The 25,888-nt window shown below is 38.4% G+C and overlaps 1 protein-coding gene, 2 non-coding genes and 1 pseudogene across 3 annotated transcripts; 2 read left to right on the plus strand and 2 right to left on the minus strand.

Moving 5' to 3' along the window:
* The window catches only part of LOC145566511 (uncharacterized), a 252,110-nt pseudogene that overhangs the window by 217,592 nt on the left and 8,630 nt on the right, over positions 1-25,888 (minus strand).
* On the plus strand, positions 6,970-7,076 carry LOC145569678 (small nucleolar RNA R71). The gene has a single exon (XR_014096237.1). It is a non-coding gene; the product is annotated as a small nucleolar RNA R71 (small nucleolar RNA).
* LOC145568011 (uncharacterized) lies at positions 16,963-19,930 on the plus strand. The gene is made up of 3 exons (XM_081627457.1): positions 16,963-17,031; positions 17,342-18,619; positions 18,723-19,930. The coding sequence occupies exons 1-2, from the start codon at positions 16,963-16,965 to the stop codon at positions 18,398-18,400; spliced, it is 1,128 nt and encodes a 375-aa protein (XP_081483583.1). The 3' UTR covers positions 18,401-18,619; positions 18,723-19,930.
* On the minus strand, positions 17,057-17,163 carry LOC145569553 (small nucleolar RNA R71). The gene has a single exon (XR_014096148.1). It is a non-coding gene; the product is annotated as a small nucleolar RNA R71 (small nucleolar RNA).

The following is a 25,888-nucleotide window of genomic DNA, read 5'->3' on the forward strand; positions in this document are numbered from 1 at the left end:
TCAAACTTCAAATCATGATCAACTAATCCACAATATTCATCATCAAAAACCAAGAATCAAAACAAATTTTCTCAAGTATGGGGCACAGGGAAGCATGATTTACAATTCATTGGAACGTATTTTATGATTTTTTTAATTTTTTTTTTCACATAAGAAAGCAATACATCTAAACTAAGAAAACACACCAAAAATAAATAAATAAAAGAAAAAGGGAAGAAGAAATATATACCAAATCCAAAAATCTCCCCCAAGCCAAAATCAGACAATGTCCTCATTGGCCCGAGAGCTAGCCCAGCATGGCTAATCCTCCTCGTCTTGATCCATCCGTGTGGACCCCCTCTCCCACTACTACCTGCACCACCTGCACCAAAAGAGCTACCACCAAAATAGTTAGCATGATAACTCCCCCCGACCGGTCCCCCAAAAGGTATATCCTTGCCGTACCCATGGAAAAAGGAATAGTCAGTGTAAATACCATGGGCAGTGGGATCCCTATCGTATCCCTGGGGTGGAGGCTGGAAGCAGTCTGGGTAAATAGCATCGTCGGGAATGTTGCCCCGACGAGCATAGTCATCATAAATGGGGTAAAGCCCTCTACCCTGGTTCCTCTCTAGGTAACCCAATCTATGGTCAATGGACCCTATCATCCTCCTCATGTCAGTATGGGAGTGCTCTATACGTCCTAGGGCCTGACCTATACTCTGAAGGTCCCAAACTGGGTTAGAGTCGGCCTAGGGAATTGAGTGAGACTGGCGGGGTGGTGATGGTGAAATCTGTAAAGGCTCAGTCATAGGTGGAGGCTGTGGTGGTGGAACTGGAGGTGCCTCCCCTCGGGCATGGGAAACTAGAAGGGCGTAGGTGTAAGAATCCTGCCCGGGGGGAAATGCGGTCAAGTCTAGGTTAGGTAGGGGAAAGATGGGCAATGGATGCTCGTTCCCTACCTTGATACACCAATGGGTGACCTGGTGACCATCTACCCTCAACCACCCCAACTCCTCAAGGTACCTAGCGGTCATGTAGGTGTCAGGTCCACAGTTAGTCATACGGTGGGGTCTATTCTCTACAAAGCCCGCTTTCTTGATGGCTATCCTGGTGATAAGGCCACCAAGACGGATGGGGGTAGTGACGGTGTTGCTAGCGGTGGCATGTCTGCCTAGGTGGTGAATGATATACCTAGCTATGTTCAGCTTCCCGAACCCAAACACATAATGTCCAATCACAGCAAGTTCATTGGTCTGACAGTTATGGGGTTCGTATCTATCTAGGAAACACACACCGGAAAATCTTTGCCACATTTTAGGGACGGGGTGGTGGATCGGTTTGGCACTAGCATGTTGTGCATTTACATTAGGCATTCCAGTTAAAGAAAAATACACATTTTCCATTTTAAATTCAGCATGCCATTGTCGATCCAATTCATGATCCAATTCAAACAATTTACAAAATTCCACAAAAGACAAAGTAATATTTCTATTATTTAGCCTAAAAATCAATTTTGGTCCACTTTTATGATTTTGAACACCTAAAGATGACAAAAATTCACGATATGTGGCATAATGCATTTCAACAAATTTACGCATACCAATATCATTCATAAAACGTCAAACAAAATCATAAATTCCTAGAGCTTCTAAAGTAGGGCGGTGTAACCACCGTGAAGGAATTACCTCTCACCCGTAGAGCACCTCTAGCTTCTCTTTTTGCTCCAGGGTCGCAATCTTGATTGTCGGCCACTGAGCAAGTTGTAGAGATGGGTCATATTGCTGAGACGAGTTTGAGCTACCCCCGAGTGGAGTCCTTGCCCTCTTTGTCGCCATTTTAGGAAATGGGTCAAAATTTGATTTTTGTGAAACTTGAAAATTTTTGTATAAGAATGTAGAGGATGAAGAGAGGAGAAAGAATATGTAAATTTTTTTGAATTTGAGTAAGAGATGGAGGAGATATCTTAGAGAGAAGTTAGAGGAAATTTGAGTTTTAGAGAGAGAAATAATGGAGGAAAAGAATGGAAGAAGAAAGAAGGCGGAAAAGCTGAGGTGGGATTGCGCCCGGTCGGGCGGCCCGTCGCCCGGTTGGGCGACCTGATGTGCCGATTCTTGCCTCTTCTCGCGCCCGATCGGGCGATGTTTCTTCAAAAATTTTCCTCACTCTCGCGCCCGGTTGGGCGCCTTTTCTCCCGGTCGGGCGAAAATAAACTCCGTACACGTCAAGTTTCGCGCCCGATCGGGCGCTCCTCCGCCCGGCCAGACGAATTTCGCTAATTTCAAACCCTTGCTCTCGCGCCCGGTCAGGCGGAGCCTCGCCTGGTCGGGCCCGAGAGCTAGTTGGACGTTTCTTTTTCTTCAAATTTTGGCTAACTCTTTTCCTCAATCTGTACCAAAAACTCATAACACTCATTAAATTCCCTCCTCTTTCCTCTCATAAGAAAAAGTAAAAAATAAAAACTAAAAAGCAAGAAAAATACGGGTTGCCTCCCGCAAAGCGCTGGTTTATCTAGGTCCCGCACGACCCTCTTGCGTTGAAATTTTATCTAAGTCTAGAGTTGAACAACAACACCTTGTCACCCTTTTTGAATTCTCTCAGAAGGATTATCTTGTCGTGCCATCTCTTAGTCTTCTCCTTGTAGACACGCGCACTATCATAGGCCATCAACCTAAACTCATCAAGTTGGTTAAGTTGTAATAACCTCTTTTCTCCCGCTAGCTTAGCATCCAAATTGAGCTCCTTAATAGCCCAATATGCCTTGTACTCTAATTCCACCGGAAGATGACATGCTTTACCTTACACAAGTCTATATGGGGTAGTGCCTATTGGGGTCTTAAATGCGGTTTTATATGCCCAAAGGGTGTCATCTAACTTATCACTCCAATATTTCCTCGATTTTGCTACCACCTTCTCTAGGATGGCCTTGATCTCACGACTAGAAACTTCAACTTGGCCACTAGTTTGGGGATGGTAGGCTAAACATGTCCTATGGTAGACACCATACTTTTTGAGAAGGGTATCTAACTTCCGCTCATGAAAGTGGGATCCTCCATCACTAATTATGGCTCTAGGTACTCCAAATCTCGAAAAAATGGTCTTCTTGAAAAGCCTATGGACCACCTTGGCATCATTGGTAGGAGTGGCAATGGCCTCAACCCATTTGGATACATAATCAATGGCGACAAGTATATAACGATTCCCCCTTGAAGAAGGGAAAGGTCCCATGTAATCAACACCCCAAACGTCGAAAATTTCAACTTCTAAAATCCCTGTTTGAGGCATCTCATGCCGCCGCGAGATGTTGCCAGTCCTCTGGCAAGAGTCACAAGCCTGCACAAAAATGTTAGCATCCTTAAACATGGTGGGCCAGTAAAATCCTGACTCATTTATCTTGGCCACCGTTTTGGATGGACCATGATGTCCTCCATAGGGTGAAGTGTGACAGATAGTAAGTACACCATGAATCTCCCATTCGGGAACACACCTGCGAAATAATCCATCTGCACACTCACAAAACAAAAAAGGATCATCCCAAAAATAATGTTTAACATCAGAAAGGAATTTCTTTTTTTGTTGGTAGGACAAGTCAAGAGGTAGAGTACCACCCACTAAATAATTAGCAAAGTCAGCATACCAGGGGTGTTGCTCTTTAACTGCATACAGGTTGTCATCGGGGAATGAATCATCTATAGGAAGAGAATCCTTACCCTCATCATACATGATTCGTGACAAGTGATCTGCCACTACGTTCTCTACACCCTTTTTGTCCCTTATTTCAATGTTGAAATCCTGGAGCAAGAGAACCCATCGGAGTAGCCTAGGCTTTGATTCCGCCTTGGCTATTAAGTACTTCAAAGCTGCATGGTCAGTAAAAACAATAACTTTAGAACCAACTAGATATGATATAAATTTTTCTAAAGCATAAATAATAGCAAGAAACTCCTTCTCCGTGGTGGCATAATTGACTTGAGCCTCATCCAAAGTTTTACTCGCATAGTAAATAGCATGTAAAACTTTGTTCTTCCTTTGTCCAAGCACGGCTCCTAAAGCAAAGTCACTTGCATCACACATGATTTCGAAAGGAAGATTCCAATCGGGTGCACATATGATGGGTGCCGATATCAAAGCTTGCTTAATCCTGTTGAAAGCCTCAAGACACTCGTCAATAAAAACAAAAGGGGCATCCTTGAGCAAAAGTTGAGTTAGTGGTTTAGCAATTTTAGAAAAGTCTTTGATAAAACGACGATAAAACCCTGCATGACCCAAGAAACTCCTAACTCCCTTAACATTAAATGGGGGAGGTAGTTGCTCAATCACTAAAATCTTAGCCTTATCTACCTGTAAACCCTTATCAAATACAATGTGGCTAAGAACTACTCCCGCTGTCACCATAGAGTTACATTTCTCCCAATTTAAAACCAAATTGCAGTCTTCACATCTTTTCAAAATTTTAGCGAGATTAACTAAACATGCATCAAATGAAGAACCATACACGCTAAAATCATCCATAAAAACTTCCATAATAGATTCTATGAAATCAGAAAAGATACTCATCATGCAACGTTGAAAAGTAGCAGGTGCATTACATAAACCAAAAGGCATTCTACGATATGCAAAAGTACCATATGGGACATGTAAATGTAGTCTTTTCCTGATCTTTAGGGTGGATCGGAATTTGGAAAAATCCCGAATACCCATCCAGATAGCAAAAGAACTTATGATTAGCTAACCTCTCAAGCATTTGATCAATAAAGGAAAGAAGGAAATGGTCCTTTTTAGTGGCGATATTTAATCCACGATAATCAATGCACATACGCCACCCTGTAACAGTTCTAGTGGGAATCAATTCATTTTTATCATTTTTTATAACAGTCATCCCACCCTTCTTAGGAACCACCTGTACATGACTTACCCATTTAGAGTCAGAAATAGGATATATAATACCTGCATCAAGTAATTTCATAACCTTTTTCTTGACTACTTCTTGCATATTTGGATTCAACCTCCTCTAGGGTTGAATACATGGCTTGTAATTGTCCTCTAAGTGTATCCTATGCATACAAAAATCAGGGCTTATACCCTTGAGATCATCAATATTGTACCCTATTGCCCTTTTGTGGGTTCTAAGAACCTCTAGAAGTTGGGAAATTTGTGGGTCATCAAGTGCAGTACTAATGATCACAGGGTACATTTCCTGCTCATCAAGAAAAACATATTTTAAGTAAGAAGGGAGAGGTTTTAATTCAGGTTTCTTCACCTCTGCAGGTTTTGATTCCTGAACCAATTTTACTACCTTATTATTCTCGTTAGGATCAAGTTCTTCTATGGCAAGAGCTTTTTCAATGACATCCACCTCTTTACTCCAGATACTCACATCACCTGCAGACAAATCTCCACAAAGTATTTCTTCCAAGGGATCCCTTGCAAGAACCTGTGTTAAGCTATCTTCACAAATATCATCCATTATATCAATGACATCAATTAGACAACAATTTTCCTCTAGCATAGGACCTTTTAAAACTTTCCCTAAATTGAATGTAATATTATCATCACTAACAGATAGGGTTAGTTTACCATTTTTAACATCTATAATGGCTCCTGCAGTATGGAGAAAAGGTCTACCTAATATAATGGGGATTTGTGTATCCTCAGCCATGTCTAAAACAACAAAATTTACAGGGATAAAAAATTTACCAACTCTAACAAGGACGTCCTCTAAAATACCTAGGGGATATTTAACATAACGATCTGCCATTTGCAAAGTAATATTAGTAATTTTTAAATCACCCATATTTAATTTAGAACAGATAGACGATGTCATAACGCTAACAGAAGCACCCAAATCACACAATGCTTTATCTATGAAGACATTACCAATATGACAAGGGATAGAAAAACTACCGGGATCCTTTAATTTAGGAGGGGATTTATTCTGTAATAGTGCACTACATTCCTCTGTAAAAGCTACAGTTTCTACTTCATTAAAGGCCCTTTTCCTAGTCAAAATATCTTTCATAAATTAAGCATATGCAGGAACCTGTGTAATAAGTTCTGTGAAAGGAACCGTTACCTGCAAATTTTTCACAACCTCCAAAAACTTACCAAACTGCTTATCCAACTTAGTCTTCAATTGGCGATTTGGGAATGGTAGTTTGATTGTAGGTTGTTGTGCTTCACTACTCTTCTCCTGGGGTGCATCCTTCCCTGAGGTTGTACCCTACAATGAATTATCAAAAATATTAGTATTACCCTAGAGCCCTGCAGAAACATTAGGTGTAACAGAATCATGATTAGCAATATTAATTAAATCAGGTTCATCCTCCTTGGGCATAGGAGGCCCATCGTAGTGTGAACCACTCCTTAGGGTGATTGCATTTGCATGATCCGTTGGTTGAATTCCCTACGATGGTAGAGCTCCCTGCTGGCGAGCTTGTAGGGTAGAGGACAATTGGGCAATTTGTGTTTCCATGACTTTATTATGGGCTATAATTGAGTCAATCTGTTGGTCTCTACTCTCCATATGCTTTTGCGTACTAGTTAGCATCACTCTAATTTTTGACAAGGCAGGGTCGGAAGATGTAGTAGGGGTTCGTGCTGGGGCTTTCTGGTTAGAGTGAGGGTGGTAATATTTTTGCTGTGGAGGGGGTGCTTGTTGTGGTTGTTGTGGAGGTGGAGGATTTTGAACATTGGTGCTCCAATATGATAAATATGGATGATTTCGGTAGCCAGGATTGTAGGTGTTGGAGTATGGGTTATTCTGCTTATAGGTTTGAAAAGCATTAACTTGCTCTATCGAGCTCTTGCAATCTTGCTCATAATGTGCTACACTTCCACAATTTTCACAAAAAACATCATTAGAGTTATTAGCAACAGCAGAAACATTAGCAACAGAGTTTCATAAATCTACCACTAGCTGCGGAGTCTAGAATTGTTGTAGATGCATTCCCTAATCCGTTGTAAAAAGCTTGAATTAACTGTCACTCTGCCAAGTTATGGTGGGGACACTCCCTCTGCAGATCCTTGAACCTCTCCCAAGCCTCATATAATGCTTCATCTGGCTTTTGGGCAAAGTTCTGAATGGCACTTCTTAGTAAAGTTGTTTTCTCTGCAGGGTAATATTTGTTATAAAAATTTAAAGCAAGAGTCTCCCAGTTAGTAATACCAAGTGCAGTTCTATTCAAACCATTAAACCACAATTTAGCTTTTCCACAAAAAGAAAAGGGAAAGAGAATCTCCCTGATCTGGTCCTGCGTTACCCCATTCTGCTGAATAGTATTGCAGTATTGACAGAAATCTGCAATGTGAAGATTAGGATCTTCACCCTTAGCTCCACTGAATTGCTTTCTTTCTATCATCGTTATGAACTGGGGCTTGATTTCGAACTGGACTCCCGCTATATCTGGTCTGGGGGAAAGGTGTGGAAAATCCGAATCACTAGAATCACTAGAATTTCCGAATCACTAGAATCAGAAATCCGAACTGGAGCTTCTTAGGTGCAGTCATCTCTGATTCTTAATCTGAAGGAATTTCCGAATCACTAGAATCAGGTGGCGAATCTCTAGGAATGTCGTTACTCCCAGAACCCGCCAGGATTTGTCTATAAAGATTCTTTTATCTATGGAAAGAGCGCTCGATCTCAGGATCGAATGGAATGTAACCTGATCTGGAACACCTGGGCATAAACAGAGAACTAAAAAGACAAATTTGAGAACTTCCTCAAAGAACTAATATCCTTTGAGGCAAAAGAAAAAATAATCTAGACTACAAAAACAATTAGAAATAAAAATAAAACCGTCTCCCCGGCAACGGCGCCAAATTTTGACAGGGTAAAGTCGTATCCCCTAATCAAAAATATTACCTAAATCCTCTAACAAAAGTAGATAGGGAAGAAGGGTCGAACCACAGGGAAACAAGTCAATTTATTCCTAATTAATTAAAAGTAATCTAAATTATTAAGTAATAATTTGTTGTTATTAAAGATCTATACTACGAAGAATATGAGCAGGGAAAATAGGAGAAATCAAATATTAAAAGACCTAGGGCACAGGTTCACTAATAAACAACATTCCAGGGTAAAACATAATAATCAACCATTAACGCATCAATCAATCAGATCATAAAGGGCCTTCGCTACGTATTACAATCACAGAGTTAATTTACCGGTATTAAATCTCATCTCTCGAATCTCAACTTAACCATTTATAAATTAGTCTGCCTATTGAAACTAAGCCTAAACATTAATTCTCATCTCTCGAATCTCGAATCAATATTACCAAACTCATACAATTAAATCAGGCCTAATATAATTGCATAGCATTAAATCAATCAATAGGAAATTAATTTAGCATTAACAATCAGCAATCATAATTTACCCCCTCATATTATTTATTAGATCCCCATAAACCCTAGAAAGTAAACTACTCAGACATGATTAGAAATAAACTAAACAAAGCAATTAAACAAGTCATAAGGAATTGAAGGAATAAAAATACTGAAATTAATAAAATAGAAATCATACCGAATCGACGGAATTACAAACGGAGTTTAAGAACAAGAGAAAGAGTAAAGGTTTAGAGAGAGAAAATCTAAGTAGAGAGAGAAAAGTAGTAAGAGTGTGTAAAAGAAGTCCTAAACTTACCTAAATAAATTACATCAAAATACTAAGCAAGGAAATTCTACGCTAAACGAAACTAATCGGAGCCTAAACAAACCCCCTAAAACTCGCGCCCGGTCGGGCGCCGTACCGCCCGGCCAGGCCCGCCTTTTTGTTGCTAAAATGACCTCTCGCGCCCGGTCGGGCGCGTGCTCCGGGCGCGATGTTCTTCTCTTCTTTGCTCGCCCCGCCCGGCTGGGCACGCCTTCGGGCAAGGCCTTATGGCCCCGGGCGGAGCTCTTGGGCACCAATAATGGACTTTGATTGGGCCTTTACTCCTAAGCCCAATCAGATTTCCTCCTTGGGTCTTTGAACTCGGTCGAAACGCCTCGGGATTTCCAATACCGAGCCCTTAATCACCGATTTGCTTCTTCTAACCGGCCTTGGGCGTCAATCAGTGGCCGTGCACCTCCAATGCTCGTAGTCGCTACTCAAAAATCCGGGAAAATGCTCCAAAAGTGCAATTTCCTACAAAACTCAACCAAAACTTCGAAAACACTAGAAAACACCAATTAGTAATAAAAGTGGTTCGAAAGAGCCAAAAACACTACTAATTATGACCAAGGGATGGGGGTAAATCACTATATAAAATGGACATATCAGAGATATGGTTAAAATTTTCTTGCAAAAGGGACATGAGAAAAAGGGATAGGAGCAATGGTCTCACAATTGAACTTTTTCTAATCACCATTCCTCAAATTAATAATAAGATCATGGAAATCAATCATAGAGTCCTTTAAAGAGGAACACTCATGATCTCCATTTCATTCAAACATCAAACGTCCAAGAGAAACCACATCTTCTTCTTTATCATAACGATCCACAACAACTCCTTCAACTTCCTCAAAGCCTAAACCCAAAACCGTGTATGAAAGGATGAAGGTTTCTCCCAAATGCACCCCTTTCCCATGAAGCATTGCTAATGAACTCTCTCAAAAAGCTATAATGTTTTGTTACACCTTCAATGAATAATAGCCATAACCTCAAATGAGTCCAAAGACTCATGAATAGAAGTGTCACAAACATGCAAGGTAGACTCATTAGGATGGGGAAGGGGGTTGGATCCTCAAAATCAAAGTTTTCTTCATTCTCAACTCCTCCATCATCAACCAAGGGACTCTCAATCTCTCTTTGAATCTCAAACTCATCATCCTCCTCCTCATGAACTCTCTCAACAAAAATTGAAGATGGCTTACTCACATCCTCACCAAGGGTAGCTCTCAAAGGGGGTAAATAGAGGGAAGGATGGCACTCAAGCTTAAAAGGGGAATGAAAAGGATTAAAATCCTCTCATCACAACAAAATCTCCCCTCTCCTTTACACCCTTATCCCACATCATCCTGAAAAACACTTTCACACTCCAAATGAGGTGCCTCACATCCATTTACATCAACCCTAGCACTCATCACTTAGGTAAGTCTTTCTTTTCTCAATTTTTGTTCTTCTTGAAGCTCTTGAACTTATTGGGTGAGATTTTGTATTTGGGAAAGAGTTTGGGCATTAATGTTATTAGGTTGAGGTTCATGGTCAAAATCAAATCACATAGCATAAAAATTAGCACAAACCTCATCACAATGAGCATAAGAGAGGAAGGAGTCAACATGCATATTTGGATCATCACAAGGCATATTAGAAGCATCAAGATAATTCATGCAAAAATTAAAAGAATCTTGACATTGAGAATCAAAACAAAAAACATGACATTCTCTATCATAAGAATCTCTAGCAAATCGTATGAAGAAATTCCAAGCATCATGCATAGACAAAAACTGGAATCTACCATCATACATATTCTCAACCATTCCCCTAGTATACTCATTCATGCCCCAATAAGCTATACTACAAGCATCACTAAGAGAACACCCATGGGAACTAAGGAAACCATCTAATCTATCAAAGTAAGCATAGAAAGGTTCATCATCAAATTGAGGAAAAGATAAGCATGCCATTTTTTGCAAAAAACAAAGAAAATCAAATAAAGATCAAACTTTTTACAAGAACCTAGCTAATCTAATCATCACAAACTAATGAACGCCTTAGTCACCGGCAACGACGCCAAAATTTGATCGCGGGTGAGTATGTCGTTGGGCTACTACCCTAATGAAATTAGAAATTTATATACCTAAACTTACACCAAACAAGTTAGTGGCAAGTAAAGGGTTGATCCACGAAGACTAAGTGTCAATTATTTTAGTCGATTAAACAACTAGGTCGGAAATGAAGTTTGGCAAGATGATTAAGGAACAAGATAAATAAAATCAAGCGATAAAAACACTAGAGATCGGGGAATCGAGGCATATTGATGAATTCAACTAACCAAATGAGCACAAATTATCAAGGGCTTAATTAGGAGAAATAAACACATTTAATTTATTTCCGCACAATCAAACATGTAAATTAACTCGACTAAATCAATTCACTCCCATGCAATTTAACTAGCCTAAACATGGATGAAATTAAATCCTCAATTAAGTCACTCTCGCACAATTAATTAAGAGCTGATAAAAATCATAGGGGCAATTAGCTAGAAGGTCCCTAAGAAAAAAAGTCATCATTCATGTTCTCAAATGAAGCCTCAATCACAATTCATACACAATTAATCAATTAAAAACATCAACATCCCCTTCATCCATATCCCTAGAGCAAAATCTAAGCAAACATGATGAACAAATACATTTAAAACAATCTAAAATTAGAATTAAAACTAGAATTAAACAAGAAAACTAATTAACTACTTAAATAAATAATTAATTAAGCAAAAACAAGAATTAATGAAAGCAATAAAGGTGAGAGAAAGTTAGAAACGCTCATTGAATAATTGTGAAAAGAATCCACAAATTTGCTTCTTCAAAATCTATAATCTCCATTAAAATCCAAGCTTTCTCTCTCCAAAACTACTCCTAAACTAGAGAGAGAAAATCCTAATCTAACCCTAAGAGAGGAAAAATAAGAGAGAGGCTCAACTAATCTAGGGTGAATTAAAAGTTAAGAGAGTATTAACCCAAAAATGGGTATTTATAATAAAAGATAAATAAAATAAAAGAAATTAAAAAATAAATGAAGAAAAGACAAAAAGAATAAAGGAAAAAAAAAGGGAAATAAAAAACCAAATTAAAAAGAAAACGAAAACCCACCCAAATTAAATCCCAAAACTATCAGTTTTGTCTTCCTTCGTGCCGCTCTAATTCATTCATCACCATAAGCGCATCATCACCGTCATCGCAAATAATCAAACGGATCGAAATTTTAATGTTAGTTAAGCAATACTCATCATCTTGGGTGAGAGAATGACACAAGGAGTAAGCGAATGAAGACATATTATTGAACTCGGAAATCATTACATCAAATAAAGAAATGTTCTTTGGGACTTGACTACAGACTATCCTAGGAGTAGGTTTTAAACTAGAATGGATAGAAGGAGACGCAATTATAGAAGGTTTAGAAGACTCAACTACAGAAGACTTTAATTCAGACTCAGACTCAGACTGAGACGATTCAAACTCATCGAACATTGGTCCTTGTCCTGTTGTTATGGAGATCTTTCATCCACTTGGTGTAGTCACCTTCATAGTCTTTTTCCATCCTCGGACTAATCCTTCTATCAGAGTAATGTGCTTCGTGGGATCAAAGTTTTCACTTTGTAAGACAGTTTGGATAAGCGCAGAATCATCGTCGATACGCTTAGGCTCATTCTTTTCGTAGCCAAAGAGGAGTCCCATGACATTAAAGTCAAAGCATGGTGGTGCTTTCTCCTTGTGAATAGGAGTTGGGATCTCATCTAGGAAGTTGCAATCCAAAAATATTTCGAACCCTGGTTGTCTTACCCCATCTTTGACAAAGGGCTTAGGAAACTCGTAGCATGGATAATCTTCACCTTCTCTTATGAATTGTCCATTTAAAGTGAGAAGGTAATGATCCATTGGGATTGCTTTCTTTTGGGTACGAGCATTTCTCCAGGCATTGAACTTTTCTCGGGCTAGCTTATAGTCTTTTGGAGTCGGTTCAAAACCAAGTACAAAAGTATCTAATTTAGGAAGGCCAGGCAATCCCATTTGCACCGCTACTCCCTTCTTCTTTCCTAGAGTCATTCCAGGAAAGTGTCCTTGTTTTCTAAGAATGCCATTGACTATAAAGTTTGAATGGAGGTCGTAGTGAAGAGGGGTCTTCACTTCTTCCTCGATGAAAAAGACCTCTTCAACATTGAAGCCCCATAAGTCTTCATCATTCTCGTCATGCTCCACATTTATGAGTGCTTTATCAATTGTTTTGATTCTCATAGGGGAAGCATCGATTGTGACAGGAACTCTTCCAACTATTGCCTTGACTTGTTGATGAAGGGACGACCTTAAGATCATGAAGCCAAGGGCGTCCCAACAATAGGTTGAAAAACGCTTTAATATCTACCACAAAGTGGTAGCATGTTTAATGACTCTTGTTGTTACATTCATAGTAATAGTCTTAAGAGCTTAACGACGAGTCTTCATCGTTTATTTCTAGCATCCTCGCAGTTCGAAGTGAGCAAACATTGATTGCTAACCCATTATCCACGAGGGTCATTGGAATGTTCATCGTTTTACAAACCATTGTGAGATTCAAGGCTTTCATATGCTTATCACCTTTAGGAGGTAAATCCTTGTCAGAAAAGGTGATCAAGTTGATGGGAGTAGGAAGATCACTAGTAAGGAAGTTAGCTAAACCTTTAGGTGAGGTTTCTGAATCTATCACTACTTTAGTTAAGGCATCTATTACTGTGAGCATATGCTCGTTAGATGTAGCTAGGAGTTTCCATACGTTCTTTTCTACCTTAGACCTTTTCAATTGTTTGACAACATCTTTATCTTCTATAATTGGGATGGGGACTTGTTGAATATTAAGAATGGGTTCATTTGTAATGGGAGGTTGCATTTTCCGTGATCTTGTGAGGACGTCGATGGAGGAATCCTCTTCATCCCAAATATCATCGATTGAATAAATTGAGGAGAATGGAGTTTCTTCTATATCTTTGAGGTAAACATCCCCATCATCACTTTCCCACACTCCATTGATGCTAACATCCTTTTTTTGGTCAAATTCGGACCAACTTTTTACTGTCAATTAATCCTTGGACTAAGTCCTTTAATTTAAAACAATGCTCTATGGTATGTCCTCTTGATTGATGGTATGGACAATAAAATCTATCAGTCCTTTTCATCGATTCAAATGGTCTTGGCTCGAGAGGTTAGATCTTCCCATTCTCGAAGAGCATTTTGAACATGTTTGCATAAGAGGTCTCAATGGGTATGTATGCCTTATTACTCTTTCGAGGTAGTTCAACTATATAGAAAGAAAATGGCTTTCTTTTAATAATCTTTGTGGGCATCATTTCTTCGATGACACGTTTGTTTTGAAATAAATTTGTGATAAGTGACTTTTATGTCACTTTTAGGGGTGTTTATTGAGTAGTTTTTCGGCTTATTTTCCAATAATTTAACTCTTTTTATCCTTTATTTCTATTATTTGTTTATTCTCGTCTTTTATCTTTTTATTAAAGTATTTTGTAGTTTTTAATTGTTTTTAGTTTAATTTCATTATTTATTTATGATTCGTATTCTTTTTTTTTTTTAAATCTTGATTCTAGTTATGAATAATCTTCTCGTTTTCCTCCTTTTATTTTCTTTTATTTTCCAATTTGTTTTCTTTAATGTATTTAATTTCTTTTGATTTTATTATTTCTTTTTCTTTTAGTTTTTTACTTTACTTTATTTTATCTTTATTTTATTTTATTTTATTTTATCTCTTGATAATCCCCTCGTGTTTTTTTTGGTTGTAGGTGTTTTCGGATCCTTGGTCGAATTACAAGTTCAAATTGAGTTTAAGGTCCGAGATTTGAGGCAAATGCACAATGCTCTATGCTACTAATTGTCGTCTTGCTAGCAGCTTATCATACACCCCACAATCACCACACCTTTCCTTACCCTACACGATAACACAACCAAAACATCATTCCCTTGCTTTCCCTCTACTTTCCTCACGCATTCACCAACAAAATAACCCCAATTCACCAACAACAATTTACAGCAACCATGCATTCCCTGCCCATTCACCAACAACAACCAATTCGCCCTCGCCACCAATTTTAACCACCACCAGCCATGCAAACCCACAACTCTACCTCACGCGCCAAAACAGAGCAGCCCTTGCTTCACCATTCACCAATTAACCCAACAAAACCAAGCAGCTGCCTCATAACATCCTTCACACGAGACATCATCACAGCAAGCAACACCAGCAGCCACCAATCACAACCCCGCGCAGCTCCTCAATCTCCCGACCACCGCAAGCCGCTGCAACTGAAGCAGCATAGACCGCCGCGGGCTCGTCTTCTTCAGCCGCAGGCACGCCTCTGTCCTTCCACCCCTTGTCAAATTTTCGGTAGATGCCGAGGAGATGCCTGGAAGATGGCGCGGCTCAGACCACCATGGGCGCGGCCTAGTCTTTCGCGAGCGCGGTCTTTTGGGTTCAATTTGAACCATATCACGAGCTTCTCACGTGATTGTTTAGAAGATCGAACAGCCTTTATTGATGCTCAATGATAGGAGATGATGATGAACAGTGATGATTTAATGATGATGATAGATTATGGTGTTTGATAGGATGCAAAGCATGGGATTATTCCCATTGAAGCAGCTAGAAATCGAAGAGGAAGAAGTTTAGGTCTGATTTGTTTTGGGGTGGGATTTTTGGGTTTTATTATCTTCTTTTATTTTTTACTTTATTTATTTTTTCTATTTTCCTTTTCTTTATTTTTTTCCAATCTTTTATTTTTCTTTTCTTATTTTATTTAGCTTGGATATAAATGCCCCTTTTGGGGTTAATTCTCTCTTAACTTATAATCAACTATTATTCTAATTAGATTAGAATAGATTAGTTTAGTCTCTCTATTAATTTCTCTCTCTTACGGTTAGATTGTGTTTTCCTCCATTGTAGAACTTGGATCTTCTTCAAGCTTTGTCAATTCAAGTCTTCCTTTAGTAACCTCTTTTTCCCTATCTCTTTACTTTAGTTTATTGCTTTCATTTGTTTTGCTTATTGTTCTGTTGATTCATTACTTGCTTATTTGTACTTGTTTGATTTTCATGTTCAACCTTGTTAATAATACTTTCTTACATTGTTTAGTTTTCATGGTTAGTTTCTCTTCCCTAGGCTAAGTATTTAGCTAGGGGAAGGGAGTGAATAACATGGATTATTATTGATGATTAATGATGATTTGATTGAACTCATGCTATAAATTGATGAAAGATATGATTTTTGATAGCTTGAGATTATTAGTAGCACATTATTTAATGTTCCCAAGTTTAGATGCATGAGAATGATTTGAATTAGGATAAGATCATCTTTACTTTAATGACTGCATGAAAATGAATTGTTGAAATAGAGTTTTATGTATTGTGCACTCTTAATCTCTCGATTTCCTTAGAGTGTAATTGGATGCATGAAAGTGATCTGGATTAGGCTAAGACCTCATTCATTGATTTGCTGAGACAATTGCATGAGAGTGAGTTGTTTAGGTAGAATTTAGTATTCTATGGCATGTTCTTCATGATAATCATCATTGTTCACCTTTGTTTAATCGTGTTTGACTCCCCCGTACCCCCTGGCGTTGTTTCCCTTTGGTTTAATCGTTCTTTATCTTTCTTTTTTTATTGTTTTAGAGTCTTTAATCAAAGAAAACCAACAAAAATTTACTCTCCTTCAACTCTTGCATTAGTGAATTTGGTGTTTAAACTCGCGTGCTTCCTTTTGGGTTCGACCCTTTACTTTCCACTAGCTAGTTTAGTGAAGGTTTAGGTTCATAAATAGTTAATTTCACTAGGGTGGTAGACTAACTGACCTACTTTACTGTGATCAAATTTTGGCACCGTTACCGAGGAAGCGGCTTGTTTAGCATTTATTTTTGCTATTGTTAGAGTCATTTTATTTGCTTTTCTTTTTGTTTTGATTGTTTAATCCTACTTGTCATTGCTAATTGTGTTCTTAGCTTTGTTGTGTTCAAAGAAAGATATGGCAAGGCAAGAGGCTGACCTTCTTTTTAGGGAGTTTGGAAATCCGGAAATCTATGAGCTCACGAGTGGTATACTTCTCCTGACCACCGAGACTAATTTCACAATCCATCCACAATATGATAGGATGGCACAAATTAAGCAATTTTTCGAAGGTGCAAGTGAAGACTTCATCGAGCATTGGGATGGGTTCCTTGAGTTGTGCGCAATGATGCAAACAAATGAAGTGAGCCAAGTATACATTCGTATGCATCTCTTTCGGCAATCTTTCACCGGAAGAGCAAAGAAATGGCTCAAGCTTTTGAATCCCAACTCTCTCGCTACATGGAAGGAAGTTGCGAAGGCCTTTCTCAAGAGGTTCATTTGTGATGAGCAAACCGCAAAAATGAGGAGGAAGATAGCTTCCTTTGAGCAAGATCCGGATGAAACTCTTGGGGAAGCTTGGGAAAGGTTTAAGGATTTGATCAGAGCATGTCCTCATCATGAATTCAACCATAATTTTCTTATGAAATTCTTTTATGATGGCTTGGAGCTAATGTCAAGGACTAATCTAGATGCGGGTGCCGGTGGCCAATTGATTAAGATCCCTCAAAGACAAGTTGAAGCTACAATTAAAGAAGTGGCTACTAGCTATTCTTAGGGAGGTTAAAGAAGTTCCCAAGGAAAGCAAGGAGATCTATATGAGTTGGAGAAGGTCGACCAACTTAAGCACATAGTTGAGCTCTTGAATGAGGGTCTTTCCAAGTTGAAATCAAGTGTTGGTTTTGGTTCAAAACCTTCACAAATCATTGATTTCTCATGTGCTCGTTGTGGTAGGACGGATCATGATGCATCCTATTGTAGAGAGTTCAATCCCAAGCATGGTGAGACTTTGACTTTGAAGGAAGAAAAGCTTGTAACCCAAGCTCAATCCCAACAACTTCAACAACCTCCAACGCAAGAAAACTCCTACCCCCAAGATGGACTACTCTTCAATCCACCAACCCAAATTTTTTCCTACCCTTCCAACCAAATAGGGAACTCTCAAGATCAACATCATGACCAATATCCTCAAGCGTATGAAGAACAATCCCCACCCGACCACACACAAACCCAAATTCTTCAACAACCTCTCCATGAAATCAAATCTCACAATGAAGTTGTTGATTCCCAACTAGACGAAATTTCTTCTCTACACTCAACCCCAAAACTCCCCTTACAATCATCTACTAACCCTTCACACACTTACCAACCCGAATCTTGCAAGGAGGATGAGAGCAAGAAGGACAAGAATGTAGAGGATATGGTTGAGAAGAAGGTTCAAAAACAACATGAGGAGCCATTTGATTTTAGTGAACCAAACGAGTTTGAAGGCCCGGTTCCCTTTCCTTGTAGGCTAGTTGAGAAGGTTGTTTTGAAAAGCCCTATGGCGGCGAGCGTATGTAGAGTTGATGAGGTCGATGGTGTGATGGCTAACGAGAGCTTACCTCCATGTGATGTAAGCAATTCAAACCAAGAAAATTTTGAGGGGGCTTGTGATATTAATGTTAAGAGTGGTGTTGACAAGGAAGTTAAGGAAAAGGATAAGGTGACAATGTGGTATGATGACTTCCTTGGAGTTCCCGCTTGGTTTGAAGGCTCTCTTGAGAAAGGTAAGGTTTCCCTTCCTAATATTGAGGATTCAAAGCTTAATCTTTCCCTTAAAAGGAAAAGAAAGAAGAGAGAAAAGAGAAGAGGAAACAATTAGAAAAAGAAAAAGAGAAAAGATGAGCCACCATTGGCTCTTGATTCATCCCCTCCTTTCCCTTGTGGTGATGTGAGACCTCAAGGAGTGCTTGTTCTCAAGATTGGGGGCATCTATGATTCCCATCCTCAAGTTGATGAAGGTGATGTTCTTTAATCCACCTTGAATGAGGTGAAGGGTCAAGTTACAGACCATAAACAGGCGCTTCTCGGGAGGCAACCCGTAGGATTTCTAACCCTTTTTCTCCCACTCCTTTCTTTTTCCTTTTGTTTTTTTTCTTTGTTCTCTTTTAATGTTTTCTTTTGTGTCTTTTCTTTCCTTGTAGGTTGCTTTTTGGAAGCTTGGAGTGGAGTAACTTTTGGTGAATTCTATTATATGCTCCTTTATTCTTTTAAGCCAACCTCCTGGTGAGACCTTTCCTATTTTCACTCTTTTACTTTTTCTTTGAGTGCTTAGTTTAGGATTATTTTAGGAAGAAGTTTAATGGTTCAAGGTTATTTTGCATTGGTTCTATGGAGCCTGGGATCGTTGATGTTGTTATCGAACGATCATTTGTTTGACGATTGGGATTCATTTGGATTATATTCCTCATTTGTGAAACTTTTGATTTATTCCTCATTCCTTAGCTTTGTTTTCCCTTTTAAGTGTGACATACATGACCATGGCAAGTTGATATGCGTATGTCATGGAATTTGCTTTTATTTTGGGGGTTGTATCCTTGGATGTTTCTCTTCCTAAGTGGTAAATGTGTGCACGGTTTGAGAGTGTCATTGGTTGACTTTAGGATACTATATGCTAAGGTAGCTGGTTAAAGAACTTTTAGGGGTCCGTGAAGCCTTAGTTCATGGGAATGTGGTAAGATGGAGTTGCTCTCTATAGTGGATTTGAAACCCTTGGTTGGTATTTGTTTTGCTATATATCCCTTGTGAGCTTCATTTGTTCTAGCCTTCATCACCATGTTGAGCGACAATTTAGGGTCATTGGCTATGCATGTCTTTATCCTTATTTTGACCTCTAGCTCCCGAGATCTTGACCGAGCCACTCTAGGGGAGGAAAAGGGCACCTTTTCTCATTTTACTTTATTTTCTTTTTGTTTTGATACAAATTTGGTTTTCTATTTTGCATCAACCTTCTTGCTAACCAATTTGGGCCTAATTTTCCCTTTCTTGTCTTGACCATATTACAAACCCAGTGGCCCATTTTTACCAACCCTTTTAGTTAGTGAAGCATTTGCCATGTTAGGTTTGAGATTTGAGCGTGTTGTATATGAGAAAGAAACACTATGAGTATTGGTTTAAGTAAGGTATTGAAGGTTGAGCTTGATATGAATATGCAAGAAACGTTTCAAAAGAAATATGCAATTTAAGAAAATCAAATATATTTTCAAGAAAAAGTCGTCCATAGTTAAAAAAAGGCAAGGACTTCAAATAAGAGTTTATATATATATATAGTAAAAAATAAAAAAATAAAAAAAAACCATAAAAATTTGGAAAAGAATTAAAAACACAAAAATATTTTAGTTGGTTTCATTTTTCTCCCCTTGTTTAAGCATTGAGAACAATGCTTCGTTCAAACTTGGGGGGGAGCGTTCCTTCGTTTTTGTATATATTATGTGTTGGTTTTGAATAACCTTGGGGGAGATGGCTTTGTTGGTATTTTTGTTTGATATTTTCTGAGTTCTTGAGTTTGTTTTTGAGAGTTGGCCCCTCTATTTCTTCACTTAGGCAATGTCACCAAATTTTTCAAATTTTTACCCCGCCTTGACCCCTAGCCTTACGTTACAACAAATAAAAGACCCTTAGACCCTTGAGGGTTGATTCAATGTCGGTGGAGGGAGATAGTTATCAAGACTTTGGAGAGAGTGTGCATGGCTAAGATGTCGGGATTAACTTCTCAAAGTTTTCCATTTTCTTTATCTTTTTCCGGTTCCTTCAGGAGGAATCATGAATATCTAGCTTAAGGGGTGATTTGAAACTAGTGAAGAGAACGCGGACCGCTTGGTTGGGACGAGAGTTAATTGAGTCCTCATTAGTTATCTATGCTTAGCATATTTTATGTTTCAATAAACCATTGACATCTTGGAACGTGCATACATTTGTCTATTTAGAAGGGTTTGCATTCATTGGTGCTTGTTCTTATCTCTTGTCCAAATATGAACTTTGTGTTTTCTTTCTCTTTTTATGTTTCTTTTTCTTTTCTTTTTATTGCCTTTCCTTGGTTTTTGTTTAGAGTTGTGGGTTAAACTCTTAGGAAACCCTCACGAGAGCACACTCGTCCTCTAGGGCGATCTAGAGGTTTAAAGGGCTTGTCTTTAGTTGCTAAAATTGACCGTGATTCCTACGAAAGTGAGTTAGTGTACATTCTCACCTCCTTTAGTGTCTTAGCTTTTCGTGAATAATTCATTCCCTTTCTCTTGTTTTTCGTGTTAATTTGCTCGAGGACGAGCAAAATATTAGCTTGGGGGAGTTTGATAATTGACTTTTATGTCACTTTTAGGGGTGTTTATTTAGTAGTTTTTCGGCTTATTTTCCAATAATTTAACTCTTTTTATCCTTTATTCCTTTTATTTTCTTATTCTCGTCTTTTATCTTTTTATTTGAGTATTTTGTAGTTTTTAATTGTTTTTAGTTTAATTTCGTTATTTATTTATGATTCTTATTCTCTTTTGTATTAATCTTGGTTCTAGTTATTAATAATCTTCTCGATTTCCTCCTTTTATTTTATTTTCTAGTTTTTTTTCTTTATTTTTTTTAATTTCTTTTGATTTTATTATTTCTTTTAGTTTTAGTATTTACTTTATTTTATCTTTATTTTATTTTATCTCTTGATAATCCCCCTGTGTTTGTTTTTGGTTGTAGGTGTTTTCGGGTTCTTGGTCAAATTACAAGTTCAAATCAAGTTTAAGGTCCGAGGTTTGAGGCAAATGCACAATGATCTATGCTACTAATTGCTGTCTTGCTAGCAGCTTATCCTACACCCCACAATCACCACACCTTTCCTTACCCTACACCACAACACAACAAAAGCATCACTCCCTTGCTTTCCCTCTACTTTCCTCACGCATTCACCAACAAAATAACCCCAATTCACCAACAACAATTTACAACAACCATACATTCCCTGCCCATTCCCCAACAACAACCAATTCGCCCTCGCCACCAATTTCAACCACCACCAGCCACGCAAACCCACAACTCCACCACAATCACCAAAACAAAGCAGCCTTGCTTCACCATTCACCAATTAACCCAACAAAACCAAGTAGCCGCCCCACAACATCCTTCACACCAGCCACCATCATCGCAAGCCACACCAGCATCCATCAATCACAACCCCGCGTAGCTTCTTAATCTCCCGACCACCGCAAGCCGCCGCAATTGAAGCAGCATAGACCGCCGCGGGCACGTCTTCTTCTGCCGCGGGCACGGCTCTATCCTTCCACCCCTTGTCCAATTTTCGGTAGATGCCGAGGAGATTCTTGGGAGATGGTGTGGCTCAGACCACCGCGGGCGCGGCCTAGTTTTTCGCGTGCGTGGTCTTCTAGGTTCAATTTGAACCGTATCACGAGTTTCTCACGTGGTTGTTTAGAAGATCAAACGGCCTTGATTGATGCTCAATGATAGGAAATGATGATGAACGGTGATGATTTAATGATGATGATTGGTGATGGTGTTTGATAGGACGCAAAGCATGGGATTATTCCCATTGAAGCAGCTAGGAATCGAAGAGGAAGAAGTTTGGGTCTGATTTGTTTTGGGGTGGGATTTTTGTGTTTTCTTATGTTCTTTTATTTTTTATTTTATTTCTTTTTTCTGTTTTCCTTTTCTTTATTTTTTTCCAATCTTTTATTTTTCTTTTCTTATTTTATTTATCTTGGATATAAATACCCCTTTTGGGGTTAATTCTCTCTTAATTTTTAATCAACTATTATTCTAATTAGATTAGATTAGTTTAGTTTAGTCTCTCTCTTAATTTCTCTCTCTTAGGGTTAGATTGTGATTTCCTCCATTGTAGAACTTAGATCTTCTTCAAGCTTTGTCAATTCAAGTCTTCCTTTAGTAACCTCCTTTTCCCTATCTCTTTACTTTAGTTTATTGCTTTAATTTGTTTTGCTTATCGTTTTGTTGATTCATTACTTGCTTATTTGTTCTTGCTTGTTTGATTTTCATGTTCAACCTTATTAATAATTCTTTCTTACATTGTTTAGTTTTCATGGTTAGTTTCTCTTCCCTAGGCTATGTTTTTGGCTAGGGGAAGGGGGTGAATAACATGGATTATTATTGATGATTAATGATGATTTGATTTAAATCATGACATAAATTGATGAAAGATATCATTTTTGATAGCTTGAGATTATTAGTAGCACATTATTTGATGTTCCCTAATTTAGATGCATGAGAATGATTTGAATTAGGATAAGATCACCTTTACTTTAATGATTGCATGAAAATGAATTGTTGAAATAGAGTTTTATATAATATGCACTCTTAATCTCTCGATTCGCTTAGAGTCCAATTGGATGCGCGAAAGTGATCTGGATTAGGCCAAGACCTCATTCATAGATTTGCTTAGACAATTGCATGAGAGTGAGTTGTTTAGGTATAATTTTGTATGCCATGGCATGTTCTTCATGATAATCATCGTTGTTCTCCTTTGTTTAATTATGTTTGAAACCCCTTTTACCCCCTAGCTTCGTTTCCCTTTGGTTTAATCCTTCTTTATCTTTCTTTCTTTATTGTTTTAGAGTCTTTAATAAAAAAAAACCAACAAAAATTTACTCTCCTTTGACTCTTGCATTAGTGAATTTGGTGTTTAAACTCGTGTGCTTCCTTTTGGGTTCAACTCTTTACTTTCCACTAGCTAGTTTAGTAAAGGTCTAGGTTTATAAATATTTAATTTGACTAGGGTGGTAGACTCAACGACCTACTTTACCGTGATCACTTTGCATGGTCGAGGGCCTTGCGACATAGGTCCATTGCTTCCCTCATTGTGTTTATGAGGAGCCATACCTCCTCTTTAGTTGCAAGTTGTTCTCTTGAGGGGTAATCACTCATGGCAACGAAAAGGGTTTCCTCCTCTTCTTTGATAGCATGAGTTTCTTCGATTGGTTTGATGAGGAGTGGTGGGTCAACGTGACCTTCCTCGTCAGAAATTGTCAAGGAGTGTGAAAGTGCAGCACTATTGATACTTGGCTTCTTGCTTGCAGGAGGCAATGGAAGTTTATTGCTACCGATTAGATCTTGAATAGCTTCTTTCAACTTCTAGCAGTTCTCAGTGAGATGGCCCCTACCTTGGTGATACTTACAATGTCCATTGAGGTTCCAACTAGCCGTCCTCTTTTCGACTAGTGGATCTCCAAGTGCTCTAATAGGAGTTATGAGACCTTTATCATGAAGGCAATCAAATGCTGTGTCATAACTCATGCCAATAGGTGTGAACTTTCTCCTAAATGGCTTCTTTTGTCCTTGATTGTTCATGGCTCAGACCTCGTTTAGGTTATAGGTGCCAACATTGTTTAAGTGGGTAGTTTTGGAAGAATAAGGATTGCCGTTCTTCTTTCCTTTCCAGCCACTGTTGGAGTTGCTAGCAGCTTTTTGTTTTGCAAGGTCGTCTTTGATATCAATTCTTATGTCATAGACAGCCTTGAAAGTACTCAAATTGCTTTGGTATTTGAGATGTTTTAAGTACTTTTCTTGGAGGTTCTTGATGAACAACCTCACATATTCATTTTCAGTAGGAAATTCAACCATTTTAGCGGAAGTTTCCCTCCAGTTGTTGAAGAAGGAAGTGAATCCTTCGTTCTCTTTTTGTTTCAACATCTCAAGGTCCCTATGGTAAGTTTTAACTTGAGTGTTGCACTTGTATCTATCAATGAAAGCGTTTGTTAAAGAATCCCAAAAGGAGATTTTCACTTTATCAAGGCGGAAGAACCATTGTTGACAAACGGTTTCTAAAGATAGTGAGAACAACGAATGGAAAGCTTTCCAATCAATTCCCTTAATATTCATTATTGTTTCAAAAGATCTTTAATGAAGTAAGGGTTGTTAGTTGGCTTGAATCTAAGGATGTCATTGGCATTGAATTTCTGTGGAAGAAATTCCTTGTCCACCGAGACCCTTGGTGAGATAATCACCTAGAATTTTTAGTCATTGGAGATTTTGCTCATGCTTTCTTCCATTCGCTCAAGCTGTTGTTATTTCGCAGGGTCATTGACTTAAAGAGCGAGAATTTTGAACATCTTGGTCAAGCTAGCCATATTTTGCCTTAGTTCATTAACTTCTTCTTGGGTCTCCATTTTCTTCTTAGCCTTTATTCTTTGTCGAAACGGTTTATCGAAAAGTAAGACTTGGAAGTGTTGTCTTTGATTAGTCGCCCTCCTTTCTTGACCAAGTGCTATAAATTTTAAACCATTTTTGACTTAATGACTTGACTCTATTGGTTTTAAAAGCAAAAGCAAAAATAGGGTGTATATTTTTGGGAATCATGTATGGGGTTCAAACAACATGGTTATGTTGGGAGGACTCAGATAGAAAACTGGACCATCGCAGAGGAAATGGAAATGTCGCAGTGCGCTAGAGCTACATGTCAAACCTTCGCGTCATTATTGAAACGTTAGTCTGGGCCTGTTTCTACGTTCTACCTTAAACGGACAAGCCTATAGTCTTACTAAGTTAGGTTTCGTCAATTTATTAGACATTAATTACTCTTATTAATTAATTAATTAATTAAGCAAAGTCGTTTAGACATTAATTAGTTTATTTAGACTTATACACAAGTCAAACAAACGGTTAGTGTATGCACAAGCAAAAAAACACAAATAGTCAAATAAGCACAATATGATGTAATGATTTGCAACCTAACCATGGCTCTAGTTCTCTAAATGTCAAGGAATAGGTTAGTCAAAAGAGGGTCCATGGTTATGAGTCCGGATTCATCGCACGAAAGCCTTACCTTTGAAAGGGTTGGCGCGTATGGATGGGAACTGACAAGTTAAACTTGTTACCATGGTTTGGTGAATTAACAAACTCGGATGTACCCTTCGTTGCAATGAGCGTTCGATTGGGTAGATGGACGGTGAATTCCCAGAGGGTTATAGCCATATGTAGAACACATATGGGTTTTAAAAAAAAGGAAAAAACTCAATCAGGAAGTAAAATCGAGCAAATAGTATAAGAACCGGTCAAAGAAAGAAGGCAGATTTCTTGCTTGGTATTGGAAGAACATGGCGCGAGATAACAGGGACCATTGACAAGGTAATAATCGTGTCGTCAAACGACTACACCTCAATCAAATATAATTTATACACCTAAACAAACCTAATACAAGTAAAAGGCAAGTATAGGAGTCGAACCACAAGGAGACATGCATAAACACCACATTCACTACTCAATACTTAAGCTACCTCGGAACAAGAAATGTGAAAAGTTAAGAAATTAAACTGGAGATTAAGAATGATCAAAACCAAAATAACTAAGCACCAAGGGGAGTAGG

The sequence above is a fragment of the Chenopodium album genome, chromosome 11, assembly GCF_948465745.1.
Source record: "Chenopodium album chromosome 11, dcCheAlbu1.1, whole genome shotgun sequence".
Taxonomy (NCBI): domain Eukaryota; kingdom Viridiplantae; phylum Streptophyta; class Magnoliopsida; order Caryophyllales; family Amaranthaceae; genus Chenopodium; species Chenopodium album.